The 21,637-nt window shown below is 44.6% G+C and overlaps 1 protein-coding gene across 7 annotated transcripts in view; it reads right to left on the minus strand.

The window, feature by feature from the left end:
- Positions 1-708: 708 nt before the first annotated feature.
- ERICH6 (glutamate rich 6) overlaps positions 709-21,637 on the minus strand; it is a 45,552-nt gene continuing 24,623 nt past the window's right edge. For 2 of the 7 annotated variants that reach the window (XM_054550975.2, XM_054550971.2), the window contains 5 exons: positions 17,038-17,132; positions 12,569-12,654; positions 9,969-10,124; positions 7,607-7,835; positions 709-979 (listed from right to left, as the gene is read on the minus strand). In XM_054550975.2, the coding sequence (XP_054406950.2) occupies positions 716-979; positions 7,607-7,835; positions 9,969-10,124; positions 12,569-12,654; positions 17,038-17,132 (830 nt within the window). In that variant the 3' untranslated portion in view covers positions 709-715. The other 5 variants (XM_054550973.2, XM_024245441.3, XM_054550974.2 and 2 more) reach the window with 4 other exon arrangements.

Consider the following 21,637-nt stretch of genomic DNA (forward strand, 5'->3'; position numbering starts at 1 on the left):
AGAATTTGTTCTAAATTGATAATATAGCATATTTATTGGTATTTTAGTCATTTTGTACACTTTTTTTGAATCCTTCCTGTATTAGTCAGTGGTCTCTAGAGGGACAGAACTACTAGGATAGATGTACATATGAAGGGGAGTTTATTAAAGAGTATTGACGTACACCATCACAAGGTGAAGTCCCAAACTAGGCCTTCTGCAAGCTGAGGAGCAAGGAAGACAGTCTGAGTTCAAAATCTCAAAAGTAGGGAAGCCAACAGTGCAGCCTTCAGTCTGTGGCCAAAGGCCCGAGAGTCCCTGGCAAACCACTGGTGTAAGTCTAACAGTCCAAAAGCTGAGGAACTTGGAGTCTGATATTCGAGGTCAGGAAGCAGCCAGAACAGGAGAAAGTTGAAAGCTGGAAGACTCAGCAAGTCTGCTCCTTCCACCTTCCTCTGCCTGCTTTATCCTAGCTGCCCTGGCAGCTGATCAGATGGTGCCCATCCAGGTTGAGGGTGAGTCTGCCTCTCCCAGTCCACTGACTCAAATGTTAATCTCCTTTGGCAACACCCACACAGACACACCCAGGAACAATACTTTGCATCCTTCAATCCAATCAAGCTGACCCTTCATTGATATTAGCCATCACACTCCCGATCCTCCCACCCCAAAAAAACCTCAACCAAAAAAACCCAAAAAAATTCAACAAAACAAATGAAAGCACCATCATTCTTAGTTAAATTTCTTCATTTATTATATTTTTTATTGTCTTCATTATATCTTGCTTTATACCAGAACTGTGACAGAGGGCAATTAGTTTTAGAGAAAGTGAAGAAAGGTAGGAAGGTTGCTTTAATTTTTCCCAAACCTGGCTTGAGGGAAAATTCACACATCCTTCAAGTTTATGAAACAGGCGACGGATCTTTATTAAACTGGCCAGCAGAAGAAGGTCATCTCCACTCACGTATCGGAGGATTGGAATCTCCTCAGGGTTTGGTAGCTTTTCAGCAAAGAGAAAGAGAAGGAAACTCAGAGTCCAGGAGTGAAACTGGGGAGGTGGGAGGAGCTGAGTCATGGCACTTATGTGGGGTTGGATTCCCTGAAGAGGGTCCACTCTAATTCATCCGTAAGCAGAGGCGGTGGTGTTATTCTAATCTGAATGATGAAAGGGCTGAAGCGCTGTGGAGACTTGAGAGACCAAATGGAATCTGGATACCTTCAAAAGCCTATAATTTATTCAAGTAATTTAACCAGCACCTACTGAGGGGATCACAAAGATGCCTCAGACACAGTCCCTTGTCTGGAAAGTGCCCAGTGGGGGAGGTAGGGTGAGTGCTGGTCTGAAGGCTGGGTGCTCACTGGGAAGGCACTGAGAAGGGCAGTTTTCCTCGGAGAAGGTAGGACTGGGAAAAACTAAAACTCCCTTTCCTGCTCCTAAATGTGTCCCAACCTCCAGGAGGCCATTCCAAATTAACCTCTCCATTACCCTTCTTTGGCCTCTGCTCTCCCCACTCTCTCACAGCTTTTGACGATTCAAGGCTGGTGTTGTCTTCTTGCAGCTGCAGAAACGTAAATGGATTTGCCGGGACAGTCTTGCCTGAGGTGTTTTCAGTCTGTAGCTTCAAAGCCAGCCTAGGAGGGGCATTTAGCCTCTCTGGGGGTAGGTTAAATGCAAGCAGAACTACTACCCTCTGCAAGCTAAGTGACCACTTACCTGCAAAAGATGATACTTACAGTATCATTTCTGTATTTCACTCCTCCTTCCATAGAAAGGAAGGAATGGAGGAAGGAAAGAGTATGAGATGGACAAATAACAAAGAGTAGGTCAGAATCTTTTACCCCAAATATCACACCATGACAGAAACTTTTTTACAGATTAAGTCAATGATGGCTCTAATAAGAAAGATTTCTTCCCCCCGCCTCCCTTATTTTCAGCGGGGTTGGAATAAGAAAGATTTCATCGGCAGGATAATTTTAAGGAATTCCTGAAAAATCAAAAAGCAAATGAGACCATATGCATATAGAGAGAAATAACCAAATGAAACCACTAACCAAAAACACATATACTCTGAGCTCAAACTCAACAGAAATGGGAAGCAGGACGGAGTCTGAGGTAAACATTAGGCTGATCAATTGGGAGGCAGGCCCCTCACCTTTTCCTTTGTGTTGAGCACTGGTGCCCACGGGCTGAGGCTGGCAGCAGGCACTAGCACTAGCCTTCTACCCCTTAGCATCTGAAGCAAACTTTAGTAAGCAGAACAGGGAAACAGGAATTCTCAAATCCAAATTGAACACGCAACTGAGAATCACCTAATATTTGACGCCACTAAAGAGAGGCACCAGATTTACCTATCAGAGAAACTTATACTCAAGGAAAAATAATTAGGAGATAGAGGAAGACTTTAGGAAATATATCCACATTTATATAGTTAATATTTTCTGAGGGACTTGAGAGAATATTGTTAACGAAGAAAAACAACTAGAGGATTTGGAAGTTAATTCTATGCATATTATAAAAGATATGTTAATTTTAAACTAACCATTAAAATATAGTGTATTAAAAGACTGAGTCTGTTAGCTGGGCATGGTGGTGCATGCCTGTAGTCCTAGCTACTTGGGAGGCTGAGGCAGGATGATGGCTTGAACCCAGGAGTTTGCAGTTACAGTGAGCTATGGTCACGCCACTACACTCCAGCCTGGGTGACAGAGCAAAACCCTGTCTCTAAAAACAAACAAAAAAACCACTGAGTGTGTTAGGTTGAGGAAAGCAACACAATCCAACTATATGTGGTTTGCAAGAGAACATATAACTCAAAACTACGTTAAAAAGATTGAAAATCAAAGGATGAAAAAATATCAGACAAATGCTAACAAAGAGAAAGCAAATGTAAGAATTTAACATCAGATGGAACAGCACTTAAGGTAAAGGCCACTAAAAGGGAAATTAGGAATAACACATGTTGATAACATTACTACCATTATTGTCAAAATAAAAACAAAACCCTCACTAATATACTAGGGCACGTAATGGGAACAGCTGAAGAGCGAATGAGTGAGGGGAAAGAATGGGCTGGCCCTGGCGAAAGGTACAACTCACAAAGAAGAGAGTCAGCATCTTTAATTTCCTGATCACAGAGCTTCAAAATACATACAGCAAAAGTTGATTGAAACACTAGGAACAATGAACAAATTCACAACCATTTTGGGAAACTTTCATACATTTTTCAGAAGTAAACCCAATGACACAAAAATAAAAGAATAGAGAGGGAGGTGTGACTAGAACAACTGGACATAGAATTTTCTACCAATAAACTGTACAACTTTTTTGGTTAAATATACATGGAACACTTATAAAAATTATGTAACCAACCACAAAGAAAATATCAATATATTCTAAACAAGAAGGAAAAAACTGCAAGTCATATTTCCTGACCATTTTGAAATTAACAAGAAAGGGGTAAATCTTTCTATCTATTTGAAAATTCAGTGACTACTGCATTGAAGTCAAAATAGGTATTCTAAATTATTTAGAAGTGAAAGAAAATGACAGCACTATATATTAAAACGTGTGGCAAATGACCAAAGAGGCACTCAGAGTGCTAGGGAAAGGTGGGGGTGGGTGTGGCTGGATTGCTCAGGAAAGGACTCTGCGCAGAAACCTGAAGGAAATGAGGGAACAGCCACATGCTAAATGGAGGGGAAAACATTTTAGGTTGAGGGGATAGCAAATGCAAAGACCTTGTGACAGGAACATGCCTGATATTTTCAAGGAATAGCAAAAAGGCCAGTATGGCTGGAACAGAATGAGTGAGATAAGGTAATACAGAGAGACTATTCAGAGAAAGAGGTCCAGATTGTGTACAGCATTGCAAGCCTTTATAGGGCCTTGGCTTTTACTTGAGTAAAATTAGAAGCCCCCAGATAGTTCTGAACAGGTTTATGTTTTCAAAGTATCATTCCAAGTATTGTGTTAGAATAGACTTTGGGAAGACCAGAAGCAGGGAGACTTATTAGGAGGCTATTGCAATAATCAAGCAAGAGATGGATCAGGTAAAGAGGCAGACAAGAATGATAGCACTGGAAAATGTGAGAAGTGTGAGACTCTGGAGGTATTTTGGAGGTAGAGTTTACAGATGAGTTGGTATGGGACTGTGAAACAGAGCATTTAGAGTTGTGAAACTACTCCCAAGTTTTTGTCCTGAACAAGTGAAAGAATGTAGTTGCCATTTTCTGAGATGGAGAGGACTGAGATTGGATCAAGTGCTGAAATCAAGTTCTGCTGTGTTAAGCTTTTTCTTTTTTTCCTAACAGGGTCTTGCTCTGTTGCCCAGGCTGGAGTGCAGTGGCCCAATCACGGTTCATGCAGCCTTGAACCCCCGGCCCCCCACCCCGCCAATGGTGGGCTCAAGCTATCCTTTCACCTCAGCCTCCCAGATAGCTGGGACCACAGGCATGTGCCAACATGTCTGGAGAATTTTAAAAACGACTTTCATAGAGATCAGGTCTCACTATGTTGCCCAAGCTGGTCTCACACTCCTGGGCTCAAGTAAGGCTCCCGTCACAGCCTCCCAAAGTGCTGGGATTACAGGTATGAGCTACCTCGCCTGGCCTGTGTTGTTTTTAATGCCCTCTTAGAAATCCAGATGGGTATGTTGAATTGGAATCAGAGACTTGCAAGTCTCGAGTTCATAGGAGATCTACCTGAAGATACAAATTAAAGAGCTATCAGCATGCAGATGATATTTAAGGAAGTGAGACTCAATGAGATAATATGATAATCTAATCAGATAATGAGATTATCTGAGATAATCGGAGGAGTGAGTATAGAGAAAAGACAGCCCAAGGACAAGCTCTGGGTTCCTCCAATATTTAGAAAAAGGGGAGATGAAGAGTAATCAGGCCAGAAAAATGAGAAGAAACGGCCTGTGAGGTACAAGGAAAATCAGGGGAGAATAGTCTTGGAAGCAAGGGAAGAAATGATTCCAGGAAGAAGAGATCATCTGTGTTTAATGCCACTGAGAAGTCATTAAATTTCATATAAATTTAATATTTATATTGAATTCAATATTCTTCAAAATGTAGACACAAATAAATCTTCAATACTTACTAACTGGGAAACAAAAACAAATAGGAACCCCCCCCCAACAACATAATCTGTATATTATCTAATTTTTATGTTTCAAAAAATATGTATAAAATAGGCTGGGCGTGGTGGCTTATGCCTATAATCTCGGCACTTTGGGAGGCCCAGGTGGGCAGATCACCTGAGGTCAGGAGTTCGAGACCAGCCTGGCCAACATGGTGAAACCCCATCTCTACTAAAAATACAAAAATTAGCAGGGCATGGTGGTATGCACCTGCAATCCCAGCTACTTGGAAGGCTGAGGCATGAGAATCGCTTGAACCCGGGAGGTGGAGGTTGCAGTGAGCCAAGATCATGCCACTGCACTTCAGTCTGGGCAACAGAGCGAGACTCCATCTGAAAAAAAAAAAAAAGATGTATAAAATAATTTATAAATACATAGTAAGGAGGAAGGTACACACTAAATTTTGGGTGGTGATTACTTTGGGGAAAGGAGTTAGAATAGAAGAAGAAATGAAGGGAATTTCATTTTTAAAAAAATTATCTTTATTTCTGTATTGTTTGAATCTTTAAATATAAAAATATATTCACAAGTCACTTGTAATTAAAAAAAAAACCTAAAGGGTGATTATGAGAACAATGAGAAAAGTAAAAAACTTTAATAACGAACTCTTCCTTTTGCATCAAAATGACTCTTTTTTGATTAAAATTAATTTCTAAGTGGGGAGAAGAAGGGAGGTGCGGGGGTCGGGGAAGGAAGTAGAGGGAGAGAGAGAGGGAGAAAGAAGTATTTTTCTATTTTGGGTAAGAATGTATTTACTATGGATGCAATGTAACAAAAGGAGGGGATACTGCAGATTTCTAACCAAGAAAGAAGTTTGTCTGGAGCCTAAAAATTTGACTGCAGTTTCCAGACTTACTGAAAGTAACTGGAATAGTGCCTAGCACATTGTAGACCTTCGCTCTATGTTGCCTGAATCTGAAATCTCCCCTTTGTCTGGTGGTCATGAGATATTCCTTCCTGTGTTGAATATTGAGAATTCTATTTCCACATACTTAAAAGTTGAAAGCACTTTTGAAGTTTGGAGCTATGTCTTCCTTTAAAAATCAATGAAACAGGCCTTGCGTGGTGGCGTGCCTGTAATCACAGCTATTTGGGAGGCTGAGACAGAAGAATGGCTTGAACCCGGGAGGCAGATGTTGCAGTGAGCCAAGCTCGCACCACTGCACTCCAGCCTGGCGATGGAGAGAGACTCCATCTCAAAAAAAAAAAAAAAAAATCGATGAAACAGGCCGGGAGTGGTGGCTCATGCCTGGAATCCCTGCACTTTCAGAGGTTGAGGCAGGCGGATTACCTGAGGTCAGGAGTTCGAGACCAGCCTGGCCAACATGGTAAAACCCCGTACAGAAAATTTTGTAAAAATACAAAAATTAGCCGGGCGTGGTGGCGGGCGCCTGTAGTCCCAGCTACTTGGGACGGTGAGGCAGGAAGAATTGCTTGAACCTGGGAGGCGGAGGTTGCAGTGAGCTGAGATCGTGCCACTGCACTCCAGCCTGGAAGACAGAGCGAGGCTCCATCTCAAAAACAAACAAACAAACAAACAAAATCGATGAATCAAAGTTCCTTAAAGCTTAAGGGACTGTTCGAAGTCACACACTTTATGTGTTATTTATGTATATAGCTATACATCCATCTCTATTTGTATCCATCTCTACATCTATATTATTTTATTTAGTGCCAAGTACCACCCTTAGTACTTTGCATTCTCATCAAATCTTCACAGCAATCTGTAAGGTTGGAATCATTATTCCATTTTATGGATAAGGAAACTGAAGTTCAAGCTCACTCAGTCAAGTGGCAGAGCTGAGGTTTGAAACTACAGAGAATCTGCAACCTGAATTTCACGTTCTTAACCATCGTGCATTATTGCCGCTCACTGAGAATGTACTCAGGGCTGTGCCCTGGGAGACGCACTGGAGTTACAGAAGTCAATAAGATAGAGATTCTTCCTTTCGGGACCTTGCCATCCAGTAGGAAAGGCAGCACTCTTCAGCAAGCGCGAGGATGGAGGCAAGTACACAGAAAACCCATAGAAGGATGTGGTTGAGGCTGATTGGGTGAAGGACTAGGAGGTCTGGGAAGTGTCTCCAAGGAGACAGGGCTTATGACTGGTTTTGAACATGATTCAAACTCAGGTCTCCTGACCCAACCCAAGGCTTTCTACCATGGCGGGGAGAAAAACAAACACAATACGAAATCTTTAAACTAAACCCCCAAAGCAGCACTACTCTGGCACAGAGCAAACACTCAATAAGTGTTACTTGGATCTGAGTCCGAACTAAAAGGAATTTCAGAGTAAGAAACAATAAAGCTGCCTCAATTCCATATGAAGCTTTCACTACATGTTTTTCCATTGAATTCCAAAATCCTAGTGGACAGTAGATTATGCACTAGTGTAATCCATCAGTAGTAATACTAATACAAGTTATTTTACTCTTATTATTATTCTAAATGCTTTAAACTGTTTTTAAAAATGTACCTACCTTCACTTTGGTTCCAACACTGATTCTTGCCTGTTGGCCCATTGCTAGAAAAGTTATAGAAATCTTGTCTTGTTCTAAGATGCGGACTCCAATATAACGGTTCAAAGCCAGAAAGACAGGTTTAAATGAAACAAAGGGTGAGGAAGTGATGGAACTTGACCAATTCCAAGCCCTTATTCTGTTGCCGGCTTGATCTGAATATTGACCTCCCAAGATATTGATGTATACCCTGGGCAGGAAGGAAATGTAAAAATCATAAACAGTAACACTGTAATTAAATACTGGAATTATCCCTGTTACTTGCTAACCAAGGGGAGTAACGGTTTATGCCAGCGATTAGCACGAGTGGTAGAAACTTCAGGTAATCTTAGGAGTGATAATACTATGACTAAATTCTACACTAATCTGAAGTACCGTATCCTATTTGAGTTCATACTGATAAACTAAAATGGGTCCAAAGGATCAGTCTGGGATGAAGGAGTCTGGAAGGATGAAGAGGGAGCAGGGAAGGTTTAGTCTGGAGAAAATGAGATACAGAAGAGTAGATTAATTCTGAAAGAGGAGGGAAAGACCAGTGCTTAGATTTTCACCACACCAAAATAAAGACCTGTGGCTGTAAATTCTGGGGAAGACTGTGTTGACCTCAGTAGAAGAGAGCTGTTTTCTGGCAATACCCAACTAGGAGCTAGGAGTCCTTCCAGGAGTCCTCCCATCATGGCTGAGTGTGGGGGCAGAGGCTCAGGGAACACCTCTATGATCACTGCAGTGGAGAAGAGGTCTGTGACAGGGCAAAGGTGGACCTTAGACCCACGAGGTGACCCCATCTCTTCAGACCATGAATGTCTTACATTTTACCACATCACTTTTAGCCCCTCACCATCTGAGATCTGGCAGCACTAATTGCTGTGCCAGTCTATTCAGTTATCTCCTTCTCATACCCTCTTACCATCCCCACCTTGAGGAGAGACAATAGATAAAGTGTTCTGGGTACTCAGACCATTGGCTTAATTTGATAATAAATTATTTTTTAAAAACTAGATGACTTGGCCATGAGGACCCCTAGCTAACATCTCATGTCCCCATTATTGATCAGTGGTAGTAATCTAATAACAAAAGCACAAATGAGAAACTGAGGTGATTATCTTATTGTGTCTGGGAAGGAAAGATGTAGTTTTATCTTGAAATCTGGGTGAAAATAATATATAGCTAAAATTATCTGGATAAATCAGTCCCTTGTTTATTTAGTAAACATTCTTTGAGTCTACACTATGTACAGATATGCTGCTATATTGTAGCAAAGATTCAGGATTTGCCCTCAAGGAATGTCAGTCTAGTAAGGGAAATGGACTCACTACACAAGAGGCAGAGAGAGGGCTATGAGAGTATCAAGGAGCCATCTCAGTGTGGCTGGGAGTTCAGTTCACGGGGCAGGGGCTTCATAAAACCAATCTGAAAGAAACTATTGGTTTCTAGTCTAGAAACCAATGAATATTGGTGACAATTAATATAGCACTCCGTCGAAGGTAACATAGAATTGCTACAGAATCCTGAAAGATAAGTAGAAATTTTCCAATATACATGGTGGTAATGAATTGACTACTGCTGTGGACAAAAACCACAAATAGCTTGGTATCCTAACTTTCTCAAGGACTAGCAGTATATAAACTTCACCAATTATTGGCAGAGATTCCTGAGATGAAATTGTTATACCTGTATATAACTTAAAGGAAAAGACCTGTTTCTGAAAAGTTCAGAAAGTTTAAATTGTATTTGAAGTTAAAACCCAAATTTCACTTTGTCAGGCTAAATGAAATAATATGAAGTCACAGAATATATACATAGTAGGTTAAATTGGGACTAGGATCTTAATTTCTCTGGAGATTTTGTCTGTATGTTATTGTTCTTGTTTGTGGCTACAGGAAGCTTACTAGCTAGGAATGTATCTCAAACAATAACAACATAGTGTATCAACTGTCTATTGACAAGTTGTTTACATAGATGAAGCAGAATAACATCATCAGGGCACAGCCTCTAGAGACTGCCTCAGTTAACATCCCAAATCCCTAGAGTTACCATATCACTTATCAAGTTTTTTCTATGTTGTAATTATATAGTTCATATATTCTTACTAAGTATAGAAATAATATGATAAGCTTTATTTTTATAATTGCTTGGGATTTTTTCCACTGAAAAGCATATGGAATGGTGTAAACCAGAAATGTCTCTGAGTTGAACATTACCATCTAAAGACCACTAACTTAAATAAATCTTCTTAAACCCATTCTTATCATTTAAAAAGAAAAAACAAAATTTCCCAGAACGAAAGCCACAAAATGGCAGCAGCAGGAACCCAGAAGCTTACCAGACATTTCCATTGGGATGATAGCAGGAACTTCTGCCAGAGGAATCCAGCACTGCTAGGATAGCAGGGTTAGTGGGCATATCTTCTTGGACAATACAAGTGAAACCATTTACCTTGTTGGGCACTCGAATAATGGCTAGCTTTCCAGATGGATAGCTGAGATCAGATAAGGTCATATAAATTGTTCTAATGCTCCTTGACTATTCTGGGAACAAATTCAATTTATGAGAGCACTCTGAAATCATAAAGCATTCTGAAAATGGGAGGTACTATATTAATATAAAAAATTTTATGCTTTTTATGTGGATCAGAATATACTGATGAGATGCAAGAATCCTCAACACAATCTTGCAAATGAACTGTCACAATATAAAAAGGATTATGCACCATGATGAAGTAGGGTTTACCCTGATATGCAAGGTTGGTTTAACATCTGAAAATAACTTAATATACCATATTAATAGAATAAAGAGCAAAAAACACATGGTCATCTCAACAGACACAGAAAAAGCATTTGACAAGTTTTAACCCTCTTAATAATAAGAAAACTCAATGGATTTCAAATAGGAATGAATGTCCTCAACCTGATAAAGAGTATCTACAAAAAGCCCACAGCTGGGCCGGGCATGGTGGCTCATGCCTGTAATCCCAGCACTTAGGGAGGCCAAGGCAGGAGGATTGTTGAAGCCCAGGAGTTCCAGACCAGCCTGGGCAATATAGTAAGACCCTGTCTCTACAAAACAATTTTTTTCATCTTTAGAATTTTGATTTTTTTAATTAAAAAAAACCCACAATTAAAACTATACTTAATGGTGAAAGACTTAGTGCTTTCTTCCTAAGATCAGAAACTAAACAAAAATGTCTACTCTTACTACTTCTATTCAACATTGCACTATTAATAGATGTTCTGGCCGGGTGTGGTGGCTCACGCCTGTAATCCCAGCACTTTGGGAGGCCAAGGTGAGCAGATCACCTGAAGTCAAGAGTTCAAGATCAGCCTGGGCAACATAGCGAAACCCCGTCTCTACTAAAAATACAAAAATTAGCTGGGTGTGGCGGCATGTGCCTGTAATCCCAGCTACTCGGGAGGCTGAGGCAGGAAAATTGCTTGAACCTGGGAGGCGGAGGTTGCAGTGAGCCAAGATCCCACTACTGCACTACAGCCTGGGTGAGACTATGTCTCAAAAAACAAACAAACAACCAACCATATCTTTTTCTTTTTCTTTTTTTATTTTTCTCTTTTCTTTTTTTAATTGCTCTTTGTGGAGCAAGGCTACTCCATAGGAAGTGTGTTCAGAATAGCCAAAAAAACATATATTTTTAAATGCTGGCCAGACACAGTGGCTCACACCTGTAATCCCAGCCATTTGGGAGACTGAGGTGGGAGGATCACTTGCACTCAGGAGTTCAAGACCAGCCTGGGCAACATACAGAGACCCCATCTCTACCAAAATTTAAAAAATTAGCCAGGTGTAGTGGTGTATGCTATGGTCCCAGCTACTTAGGATGCTGAGGTGGGGGTACTGCTTGAGCCCAGGAGGTTGAGGTTGCAGTGGGTCATAATTGTGCCACTGAACTCTAACCTGGGCCTCACAGTGAGACCCTGTCTTAAAAAATCAATAGTAATAAAATGCTAACAGCTTTTCTCTGGGTGGTAGAATTTGAGGGTAGTATTTCCTTCCTTCCTTCCTTCCTTCCTTCCTTCCTTCCTTCCTTCCTCCCTCCCTCCCTCCCTCCCTCCCTCCCTCCCTTCCTTCCTTCCTTCCTTCCCTCCTTCCTTCCTTCCTTCCCTCCTCCCTCCCTCCTTCCCTTCCATCTGTCTTTCTATCTCTTTCCTCTCTCTTTCTGTCTTTCTTTCTTGGTCTTGCTCTGTCATTTAGGCTGGAGTGCAGTGGCATGATCATGCCTCGCTGCAGCCTCGACCCCTCGGGCTCAAGCAATCCTTTCACCTCAGCCTCCTGAGTAGCCGGGACTTCAGGTATGTACCACCACACCTGGCTAATTTTCTTATTTTTTGTAGAGATGAGATCTCACTATGCTGCTCAGGCTGATCTCAAACCCCTGGGCTCAAGTAATCCTCCTGCCTCAGCCTCCCAAAGTGCTGGGATTATAAGCGTAAGCCACCACACTAAGTTCCTTTATAGTTTTCTTTTATCTTTCTATTTATCTGTCTTTTTTATTAAAATTTCTATTTTTCAATTACACTGGATCTTTATCTTTTTCTGTGTTTTGTTTATTTGTTTGTTTTTCTGAGACAGGGTCCCACTTTGTTGCCTGTGCTGGAGTGCAGTGGCACAATCTCAGTTCACTGCAGCCTCCACCTCCTGAGCCCAGGTGATTCTCCTACTTCAGTCTCCTGAGTAGCTGAGACTACAGGCGTATGCCATCACGCCCAGCTAACATTTTGTGGAGATGGAGTTTTGCCATGTTGCCCAGGCTGGTCTCAACCTTCTGAGCTCAAGTGATCTGCCCGCCTCGGCCTCCCAAAGTGTGGACATTACAGGTGTGAGCTGCTGCGCCCGGCCATGTATTTCCTTCCTTTAGCTTTCTTTTTTTTGAAGTAATAAAGCTAACAAAAATAACTTGTTGAAAGAGGATACAATATTTGTGTTGTCCCATCTGGAAATGAAGTCAGAAACTTGCTCCCATGTTTGTAGTGCTTCTCTAAGAGCTCATTCCTGACAACCTGTACATCACAGAAAAGAAACGACACTATTGTTTCGGACATAAAGTAGTAAGTACGACAACAATGGACATCAGCTGGTTACTAGACAGTCATACAAATCAATTATTAATTTAAATGTTGGCCCTGCTTCAACAACAGGAGACAACCCTTAGCAATTATTAACAGATTGTCCCTAATCCTTGCAAGTATAACTTGATAAAAATCCTTCTGGTAGAAATCTGACATTACATATCTATTTTAATTTTTTTTTTTTACTTTATACATGTTACTATAAGAACAAAACAAAAGCAGATAAAAACCAGCCCCAGCACAATGTGCAGTGAGTGCCATTGCTATCATAAATCAGATATTCATGCATGCATAAGTCTGTTTCTGGACTCTATAATGCATATGGATTTCCTTGTTTATCCTGCCCCAATACTATACTGCATTAATTACTATATTTTGTAATAGATCTTAATATCTGGTAGAACACATCCTCCTTTCCTCAGCCTCTTCTTCTTCAAGAGTGTTTTGGTTAGTCTAGGTTCTTTATATTTCCACATACATTTTAGAATCAACTTATCAAGACTTCCCTTCCCCCAATACACACACATACACAATCTTGCTGGAATCTGAGATTATATTGGATCTATAGATCACTCTGGAAAGAATGATCGAAGAGTGTCATCTTTAAAATATTTCCTCTGCCTATCCATGAACATTAGGTCAAATTTGTTAAACGGATTGCTCATACGTTCTACAGCATTACTGCCCCCCAGCCTTTTTTTTTTTTTTTGGTCTAGTAGTCAATTATTGAAAGAGGTGGTGCTGGGCGCAGTAGCTCACACCCATAATCCCAGTACTTTGGGAGGCTGAGGCAGGTGGATCACCTGAGGTCACAAGTTCGAGACCAGCCTGGCCAACATGGTGAAACCCTGTCTCCACTAAACATAGAAAAATTAGCTGGGCGTGGTGGCACACACCTGTAATCCCAGATACTTGGGAGGCTGAGGCAAGTGAATCGCTTGAACCTGAGAAGCAGAGGTTGCAGTGAGCCGAGATCACGCCACTGAACTCCAGCCTGGGCAACAGAGCAAGACTCTGTCTCAAAAAGAAAAAAAAAAAAAAAAAGGAAGAGGTAGGCTAAAATATCTCATTATGAATATGGTTTTCTTTATTTCTCCTTTTATTTCTGTGAAATTTTGCTTCATATATTTTTGAGGCTGTGCTAGTATGGACAATATATTTTGTAATGCTATATCTTACTGTTAGATTGAAATTTTGTCAATTAAAAAGTGATCATCTTTATCTTTATCTTATAAAGTGATCCTCTTATCTTTCTCTTACACTTTCTTTTTTTTTTTTCTGAGACAGAGTCTTGCTCTGTTACCCAGGCTGGTGAGCAGTGGTAAGATCTCGGCTCACTGCAACCTCCACCTCCTGGGTTCAAGTGATTTTCCTGCCTCAGCCTCCCAAGTAGCTGGGATTACAGGCGTGTGCCACCACGCCCGGCTAATCTTTGTATTTTTAGTAGAGATGGGGTTTCACCATGTTAGCCAGGCTGGTCTCAAACTCCCTACCTCAGGTGGTCTGCCTGCTTTGGTCTCCTAGAGGGCTGGGATTACAGGTGTGAGCCACTGCGCCTGACCTAGCTTACCCTTTCTTGAAATATATTTTAACTGGGTATAGAATTCTAGATTGGCCATTGTTTTCTTTTACCACACTGAAGACATTCCATTACCTTTAAGCCTCTATTGTTGCTGTTGGGAGGTCATCTGCTAGTCTAACTGTTTTCTTTTAAATGTAACCTGAACTTTTTTTCCTCTGCTACTTCTAAGAATTCTTTCTTTCCTTTGTTTTTTTTTTGGTCTTTGGTTTTCTGCAGTTTCACTATGATGTGTCTAGAATTTTTTTTTTTCTCATACTGCTTGAGATCACTGGGATTCTTAAACCTGTTGATTGGTCTCTTTTATCAGTTTTGAAAAATTATCATCCATTATCTTTTAAAATATTACCTCTGCCTGATTATCTTTTTTTCTCTCCTTCTGGGATTTTGAATAAATGAACGTTAGACCTTTCTTTTTATTTTTCTTCCACACACTGTCTTGTGTTTCTTGCCTTTTTTTATCCCCATAGTGAGTTTTGATATTTTTTCTTTTCAACCTTTCTTCCTGGGCACTAATTCTTTCTTTAGTGGAGTCTAACCTGCTTTCAGCTCTCATCTTTTAAGTTTTTAATTTCGATTGTTGTATTTTTCATTTCAGTTGTTGCAGTTTTCATTTTCATTTCAGTTCATTTTTTTCCATTTCAAATTTGCTATGTCAGTTTATAGTTTTCTGTTCCCTTCATATATCTTCAAGCTGATCTTTTATTTTCATGATCACAGTTAGACTTCCTCATTTTCCAAAGTCTTTTCAGGTCTCTTCCTATTGGATATTATTCCTCTAGATTTTTAGTTGTGTTGTTAAGTTTTCTTGTGTTCTTGGTTATTTTTCACTGTGTGCTGGTAACTGAACTGGAAAAATAATTTGTAGGTGTGATTTGAAGGTTGAATTAGTGACCTTCCTCCAAAGATAGTTTGGATTTACTTCTGCCAGTCACCTGGGTTTACTGACAGCCCTTACATTCTTTTTGTTTGTTTGTTTGTTTTGAGATGGGGGTCTTGATCTGTCACCCAGGCTGGAGTGCATGATCATAGCTCACTGCTATCTCAAACTCCTCAGCTCAGGTGACTCTCCTGCCTCAACCTCCCAAGTAAGTGGGCCTACAGGCATGTGCCGCCATGCCCAGCTAATTAATTTAAAAAAATTTTTTTTTTTTTTTTTGAGATGGAGTCCTGCTCTGTTGCCCAGGCTGGAGTGCAATGGCACAATCTTGGCTCACTACAACCTCTGCCTCCCAGGTTCAAGCAATTCTCTGCCTCAGCCTCCCAAGTAGCTGGGATTACAGGTGCCTGCCACCTTGCCTGGCTAATTTTTGTATTTTAGTAGAGATGGGGTTTCACCATGTTGCCCAGGCTGGTCTTGAACTCCTGAGCTCACGCAGTCCACCCACCTTGGCCTCCCAAAGTGCTAGGATTACAGGCGTGAGCCAACACACCCAGCCAAAAACATTTTTGTAGAGATGGGATTTTGCTATGTTGCTCAGGCTGGTTTCAAACTGCTGGCCTCAAGTGATCCTCCCACCTTAGCCTCCTGAGTAGCTGGGATTACAGGTGCAAGCCAGTTTGCCTGGTTCACCCCTTAAATTCTACATCTCCCAAGATAAACAAATCAGGTCTCAGTAATTTAATTCCGAGAAGTCTATTCTGAGGGACTATACTTACATAGAAATGTACTTACATACAAGGATATTTAAGGAAATGGTATTTAGTATAGCAAAAAAATTAAGAATCAGTATGTCCAAGAACAGAAAAATGGGTTAAACTACATGATAAATTTTATAGCTATGAAAATAATATTAATGTAAACTATATAATATCATGAAAAAAAAATTTTGTTTTTGAGACAAAGTTTTGCTCTGTCACCCAGGCTGGAGTGCAGTGGCGCAATCTCAGTTCACTGCAACCTCCACCTCCAGGCTCAAGGGATCCTCCTGCCTCAGCCCCCCAAGTAGCTGGGACTACAGGTGCATGTGAACATGCATGGCTAATTTTTCTTTGTTTTGTAGAGATGGGGTTTTGTCTTGTTGTCCAGGCTGGTCTTGAACTCCTGGATTCCAGCAGTCTGCCTGCTTTGGCTTCCCAAAGTGCTGGGATTAAAGGTGTGAGCCACTGTACCTGGTCTTGGAAAATTTGTTTTTATAATTAAGTTAAAAAAGAGATAAAAATTATATATATGATACAATTATAAGTATATTAACAAAAACCCATGCAAGGAAAACCATCTAGAACAGTGCTAATATAACTTTTGATTACAAGAAAAATGTTCTATGTCATCACTGCAGTACAGTAGCCACTAGTTACATGTAGCTATCTAGGACTTGTGGAATGGCTAGTGTGACTGAGAAATTACATTCTTAATTTAATTTAATTTAAATCTAAATAGCCAAATGTAGTATTGCTACCATATTTGGCAGTGCAAGTCTACAAAATATTGAAATATTAATGTTTTGGGAGAAGTGACTGGGACTTTTGGTAATTTTCTTCCCTTCCTTTTAATTTTCTAAGGGTTCCAAATGTTCTCTAATATACAACTCTTACATTTTAAAGTAAAAAGGCTTTAATCCAAACATAAGACATTGTTATAAAGTCTAGTAGAAGTTAAAAGGCCAAGTCTGTACCAATTCTTTTTGACAACTAGTTAAATGCGTCATGTAGCCAAGCTTCATGAAAGATTTTATAATTTTAGGTAAAACTGTTTTTTTTTTAAATAGCAAGTGAAAAAATTACGAGTTCATTACCTTTCCACACGCTATCCGAGAATCACAACAAATGATGGACATGTTACTATTTCTTAGTTGAAAATCAAATACGATGTCATCAATTGTCTGTTTTTCTGGAATATCCACAGAAAGTTGATAAGAAATTGTTTTTAAGCGCTTTGACTCTAGTGGGAAAAGAATCACATAAAAATACATATATGTTTTAAATTTTCTACAGCCTCTTTTCTAAAATGAAATTTCAAACCCCAATATAAATGCACGGATTCATAAGACATTTTTATATTTAAATTTTCATCATCTTTAAAAATTTTATTATTCCCCTTTGTCAAAAAATGAGAACATTCCTTTGTTAAAAGAAGAAAAATGAGACTGGGTGCAGTGGCTCACGCCTGTAATCCCAAAACTTTGGGAGGTCGAGGCGGGCAGATTACTTGAGGTCAGAAGTTTGAGAACAGCCTGGCCAACATTGTGAAACCCCATCTCTACCAAAAATACAAACATTAACCGGGCGTGGTGGCGTGTGCCTGTAATCCCAGCTGCTTGTGAGGCTGAGGCAGGAAAATTGCTTGAACTGGGAGGCAGAGGTTGCAGTGAGCCAAGATCGTGCCACTGCACTCCAGTCTGGGTGACAGAGCAAGACTCTGTCTCAAAAAAAAAAAAAAAAAAAAAAAAAGAAGAAGGAAAGAAAAAAAAATGACAATTTTCATTAAGTGGAACTTTCTGGCTTTAGTTCTAATAGAACTGATACTCTAACAGTTGGATATCAGGAAACTTTATATTAGGGATTTAGTTACAAAAATAAATAAAGGGACTGTACTGCCATGATCTCAGCTCGCTGCAACCTCCCTGCCTCGGGCTCCTGTGACTCTCCTGCCTCGGCCTGCCGAGTGCCTGGGATTGCAGGCGCGCGCCGCCACGCCTGAATGGTTTTTGTATTTTTGGTGGAGACGGGGTTTCACCGTGTTGACCGGGCTGGTCTCCAGCTCCTGGCCTCGAGTGATCTGCCTGCCTCAGCCTCCCGAGGTGCTGGGATTGCAGACGGAGTCTCGCTAACTCAATGCTCAATGGTGCTCAGGCTGGAGTGCAGTGGTGTGATCTCGGCTCGCTGCAACCTCCACCTACCAGCCTCCTGCCTTGGCCTCTTAAAGTGCTAAGATTACAGCCTCTGCCCCGCCGCCACCCCGTCTAGGAAGTGAGGAGCATCTCTGCCTGGCCGCCCATCGTCTGGGATGTGAGGAGCCCCTCTGCCCGGCCGCCCTATCTGGGAAGTGAGGAGCGCCTCTGCCCGGCCGCCCATCGTCTGGGATGTGAGGAGCGCCTCTGCCCGGCTGCCACCCCGTCTGGGAGGAAGTGAGGAGCGCCTCTGCCCGGCTGCCCCGTCTGGGAGATGAGGAGCACCTCTGCCCGGCCGCCCCGTCTGGGAGGTGAGGAGCGCCTCTGCCTGGCCGCCACCCCGTCTGGGAGGAAGTGAGGAGCGCCTCTGCCCGGTTGCCCCATCTGGGAGGTGAGGAGCGCCTCTGCCTGGCCGCCACCCCGTCTGGGAAGTGAGGAGCGCCTCTGCCCGGCTGCCACCCCATATGGGAGGTGAGGAGCGCCTCTGCCCAGCCGCCCCTTCTGGGAGGTGAGGAGCGCCTCTGCCCAGCCGCCCCTTCTGGGAGGTGAGGAGCGCCTCTGCCCGGCCGCCCCGTCTGGGAGGTGAGGAGTGCCTCTGCCCGGCCGCCCCGTCTGGGAGGTGAGGAGCGCCTCTGCCTTGCCGCCGCCCCGTCTGGGAGGTGAGGAGCGCCTCTGCCTGGCCGCCATACCGTCTGGGAGGAAGTGAGGAGCACCTCTGCCCAGCTGCCCCATCTGGGAAGTGAGGAGCGCCTCTACCCGGCTCCCACCCCGTATGGGAAGTGAGGAGCGCCTCTGCCAGGCCGCCCACTCTGGGAAGTGAGGAGCGCCTCTGCCTGGCCGCCCACTCTGGGAGGTGAGGAGCGCCTCTGCCTGGCCACTCCGGCTGGGAAGGGAGGAGCGCCTCTGCCCGGCCACCCCGTCTGGGAGGTGAGGAGCGCCTCTGCCCGGCCGCCACCCCGTCTGGGAGGAAGTGAGGAGCACCTCTGCCCGGCCGCCCCGTCTGGGAAGTGAGGAGCGCCTCTGCCCGGCCGCCACCCCGTCTGGGAGGAAGTGAGGAGCGCCTCTGCCCGGCTGCCCCATCTGGGAAGTGAGGAGCGCCTCTGCCTGGCTGCCACCCCGTCTGGGAAGTGAGGAGCGCCTCTGCCTGGCCACCACCCCGTCTGGGAGGAAGTGAGGAGCGCCTCTGCTCGGCCGCCACCCCGTATGGGAAGTGAGGAGCGCCTCTGCCCGGCCGCCCCCTCTGGGAAGTGAGGAGCGCCTCTGCCCGGCTGCCCCATCTGGGAGATGAGGAGCACCTCTGCCCGGCCGCCCCGTCTGGGAGGTGAGGAGTGCCTCTGCCTGGCCGCCACCCCGTCTGGGAGGAAGTGAGGAGCGCCTCTGCCCGGCTGCCCCATCTGGGAAGTGAGGAGCGCCTCTGCCCGGCCGCCACCCCATATGGGAAGTGAGGAGCGCCTCTGCCTGACCACTCCGTCTGGGAGGTGAGGAGCGCCTCTGCCCGGCCGTCACCCCGTCTGGGAGGAAGTGAGGAGCACCTCTGCCCGGCTGCCCCGTCTGGGAGATGAGGAGCACCTCTGCCCGGCCGCCCCGTCTGGGAGATGAGGAGCACCTCTGCCCGGCCGCCCCGTCTGGGAGGTGAGGAGCGCCTCTGCCTGGCCGCCACCCCGTCTGGGAGGAAGTGAGGAGCGCCTCTGCCCGGCTGCCTATCTGGGAAGTGAGGAGCGCCTCTGCCCGGCCGCCACCCCATATGGGAAGTGAGGAGCGCCTCTGCCTGGCCACTCCGTCTGGGAGGTGAGGAGCGCCTCTGCCCGGCCGCCCCGTCTGGGAGGTGAGGAGTGCCTCTGCCCGGCCGTCACCCCGTCTGGGAGGAAGTGAGGAGCACCTCTGCCCGGCTGCCCCGTCTGGGAGATGAGGAGCACCTCTGCCCGGCCGCCCCGTCTGGGAGGTGAGGAGTGCCTCTGCCCGGCCGCCACCCCATCTGGGAGGAAGTGAGGAGCACCTCTGCCCGGCCGCCCCCTCTGGGAAGTGAGGAGCGCCTCTGCCTGGCCGTCACCCCGTCTGGGAGGAAGTGAGGAGCGCCTCTGCCTGGCTGCCCCATCTGGGAAGGGAGGAGCGCCTCTGCCCAGCCGCCACACCGTCTGGGAAGTGAGGAGCGCCTCTGCCTGGCCACCCCGTCTAGGAGGTGAGGACCACCTCTGCCCGGCCGCCCAGTCTGGGAAGTGAGGAGCGCCTCTGCCCGGCCGCCCAGTCTGGGAAGTGAGGAGCGCCTCTGCCCGGCCGCCCTGTCTGGGAGGTGAGGAGCGCCTCTGCCTGGCCGCCACCCCGTCTGGGAGGAAGTGAGGAGCGTCTCTGCCCGGCCACCCCGTCTGGGAAGTGAGGAGCGCCTCTGCCCGGCCGCCCGGTCTGGGAAGTGAGGAGCGCCTCTGCCCGGCCGCCCCCTCTGGGAAGTGAGGAGCGCCTCTGCTCGGCCGCCCGGTCTGGGAAGTGAGGAGCGCCTCTGCCCGGCCGCCCCGTCTGGGAGGTGAGGAGCGCCTCTGCCCGGCTGCCACCCGGTATGGGAGGAAGTGAGGAGCGCCTCTGCCTGGGCGGCCCCGTCTGGGAAGTGAGGAGCGCCTCTGCCCGGGCGGCCCCGTCTGGGAAGCGAGGAGCGCCTCTGCCCGGCCGCCCTGTCTGGGAGGTGAGGAGCGCCTCTGCCCGGCTGCCCTGTCTGGAAGGTGTACCCAACAGCTCCGAAGAGACAGCGACCATCGGGAGCGGGCCATGAGGACGATGGCGGTTTTGTTGAAGAGAAGGGGGGGAAGTGTGGGGAAAGGAAGGAGAGATCAGATTGTTGCTGTGTCTGTGTAGAAAGAGGTGGGCATAGGAGACTCCATTTTGTTCTGACTAGGAGAAATTCTTCTGCCTTGGGATGCTGTTGATCTATGGCCTTTCCCCCAGCCCCATGCTCTCTGAAACATATGCTGTGTCAACTCAGGGTTAAATGGATTAAGGGCGGTGCAAGATGTGCTTTGTTAAACAGATGCTTGAAGGCAGCATGCTCTTTAAGAGTCATCACCACTCCCTAATCTCAAGTACCCAGGGGCAGAAACACTGCAGAAGGCCGCAGGGTCCTCTGCCTAGGAAAACCAGAGACCTTTATTCATGTGTTTATCTCCTGACCTTCTCTCCACTATTATCCTATGACCCTCCCATATCCCCCTCTCCGAGAAACACCCAAGAATGATCAATAAATACTTCATAAATTAAAAAAAAAAAAAAAATAAATAAATAAATAAAAATATATCTTCTCTAAGCTCTAAGTATCTTTTTTTTGGCAGTTCAACTTCTTTTAATTTTTATTTTATTATTTCAATAGGTTTTTGGGGAACAGGTGGTGTTTGGTTACATGAATAAGTTCTTTACTGGTGATTTCTGAGATTTAGGTGCACTTACCACCTGAGCAGTGATGTGAAGTCTTTTATCCCTCACCACCCTCCCACCCTTTCCCCCGAATCCCTAAAGTCCACTG

Source organism: Pongo abelii, chromosome 2 (assembly GCF_028885655.2).
Source record: "Pongo abelii isolate AG06213 chromosome 2, NHGRI_mPonAbe1-v2.0_pri, whole genome shotgun sequence".
Lineage (NCBI taxonomy): Eukaryota > Metazoa > Chordata > Mammalia > Primates > Hominidae > Pongo > Pongo abelii.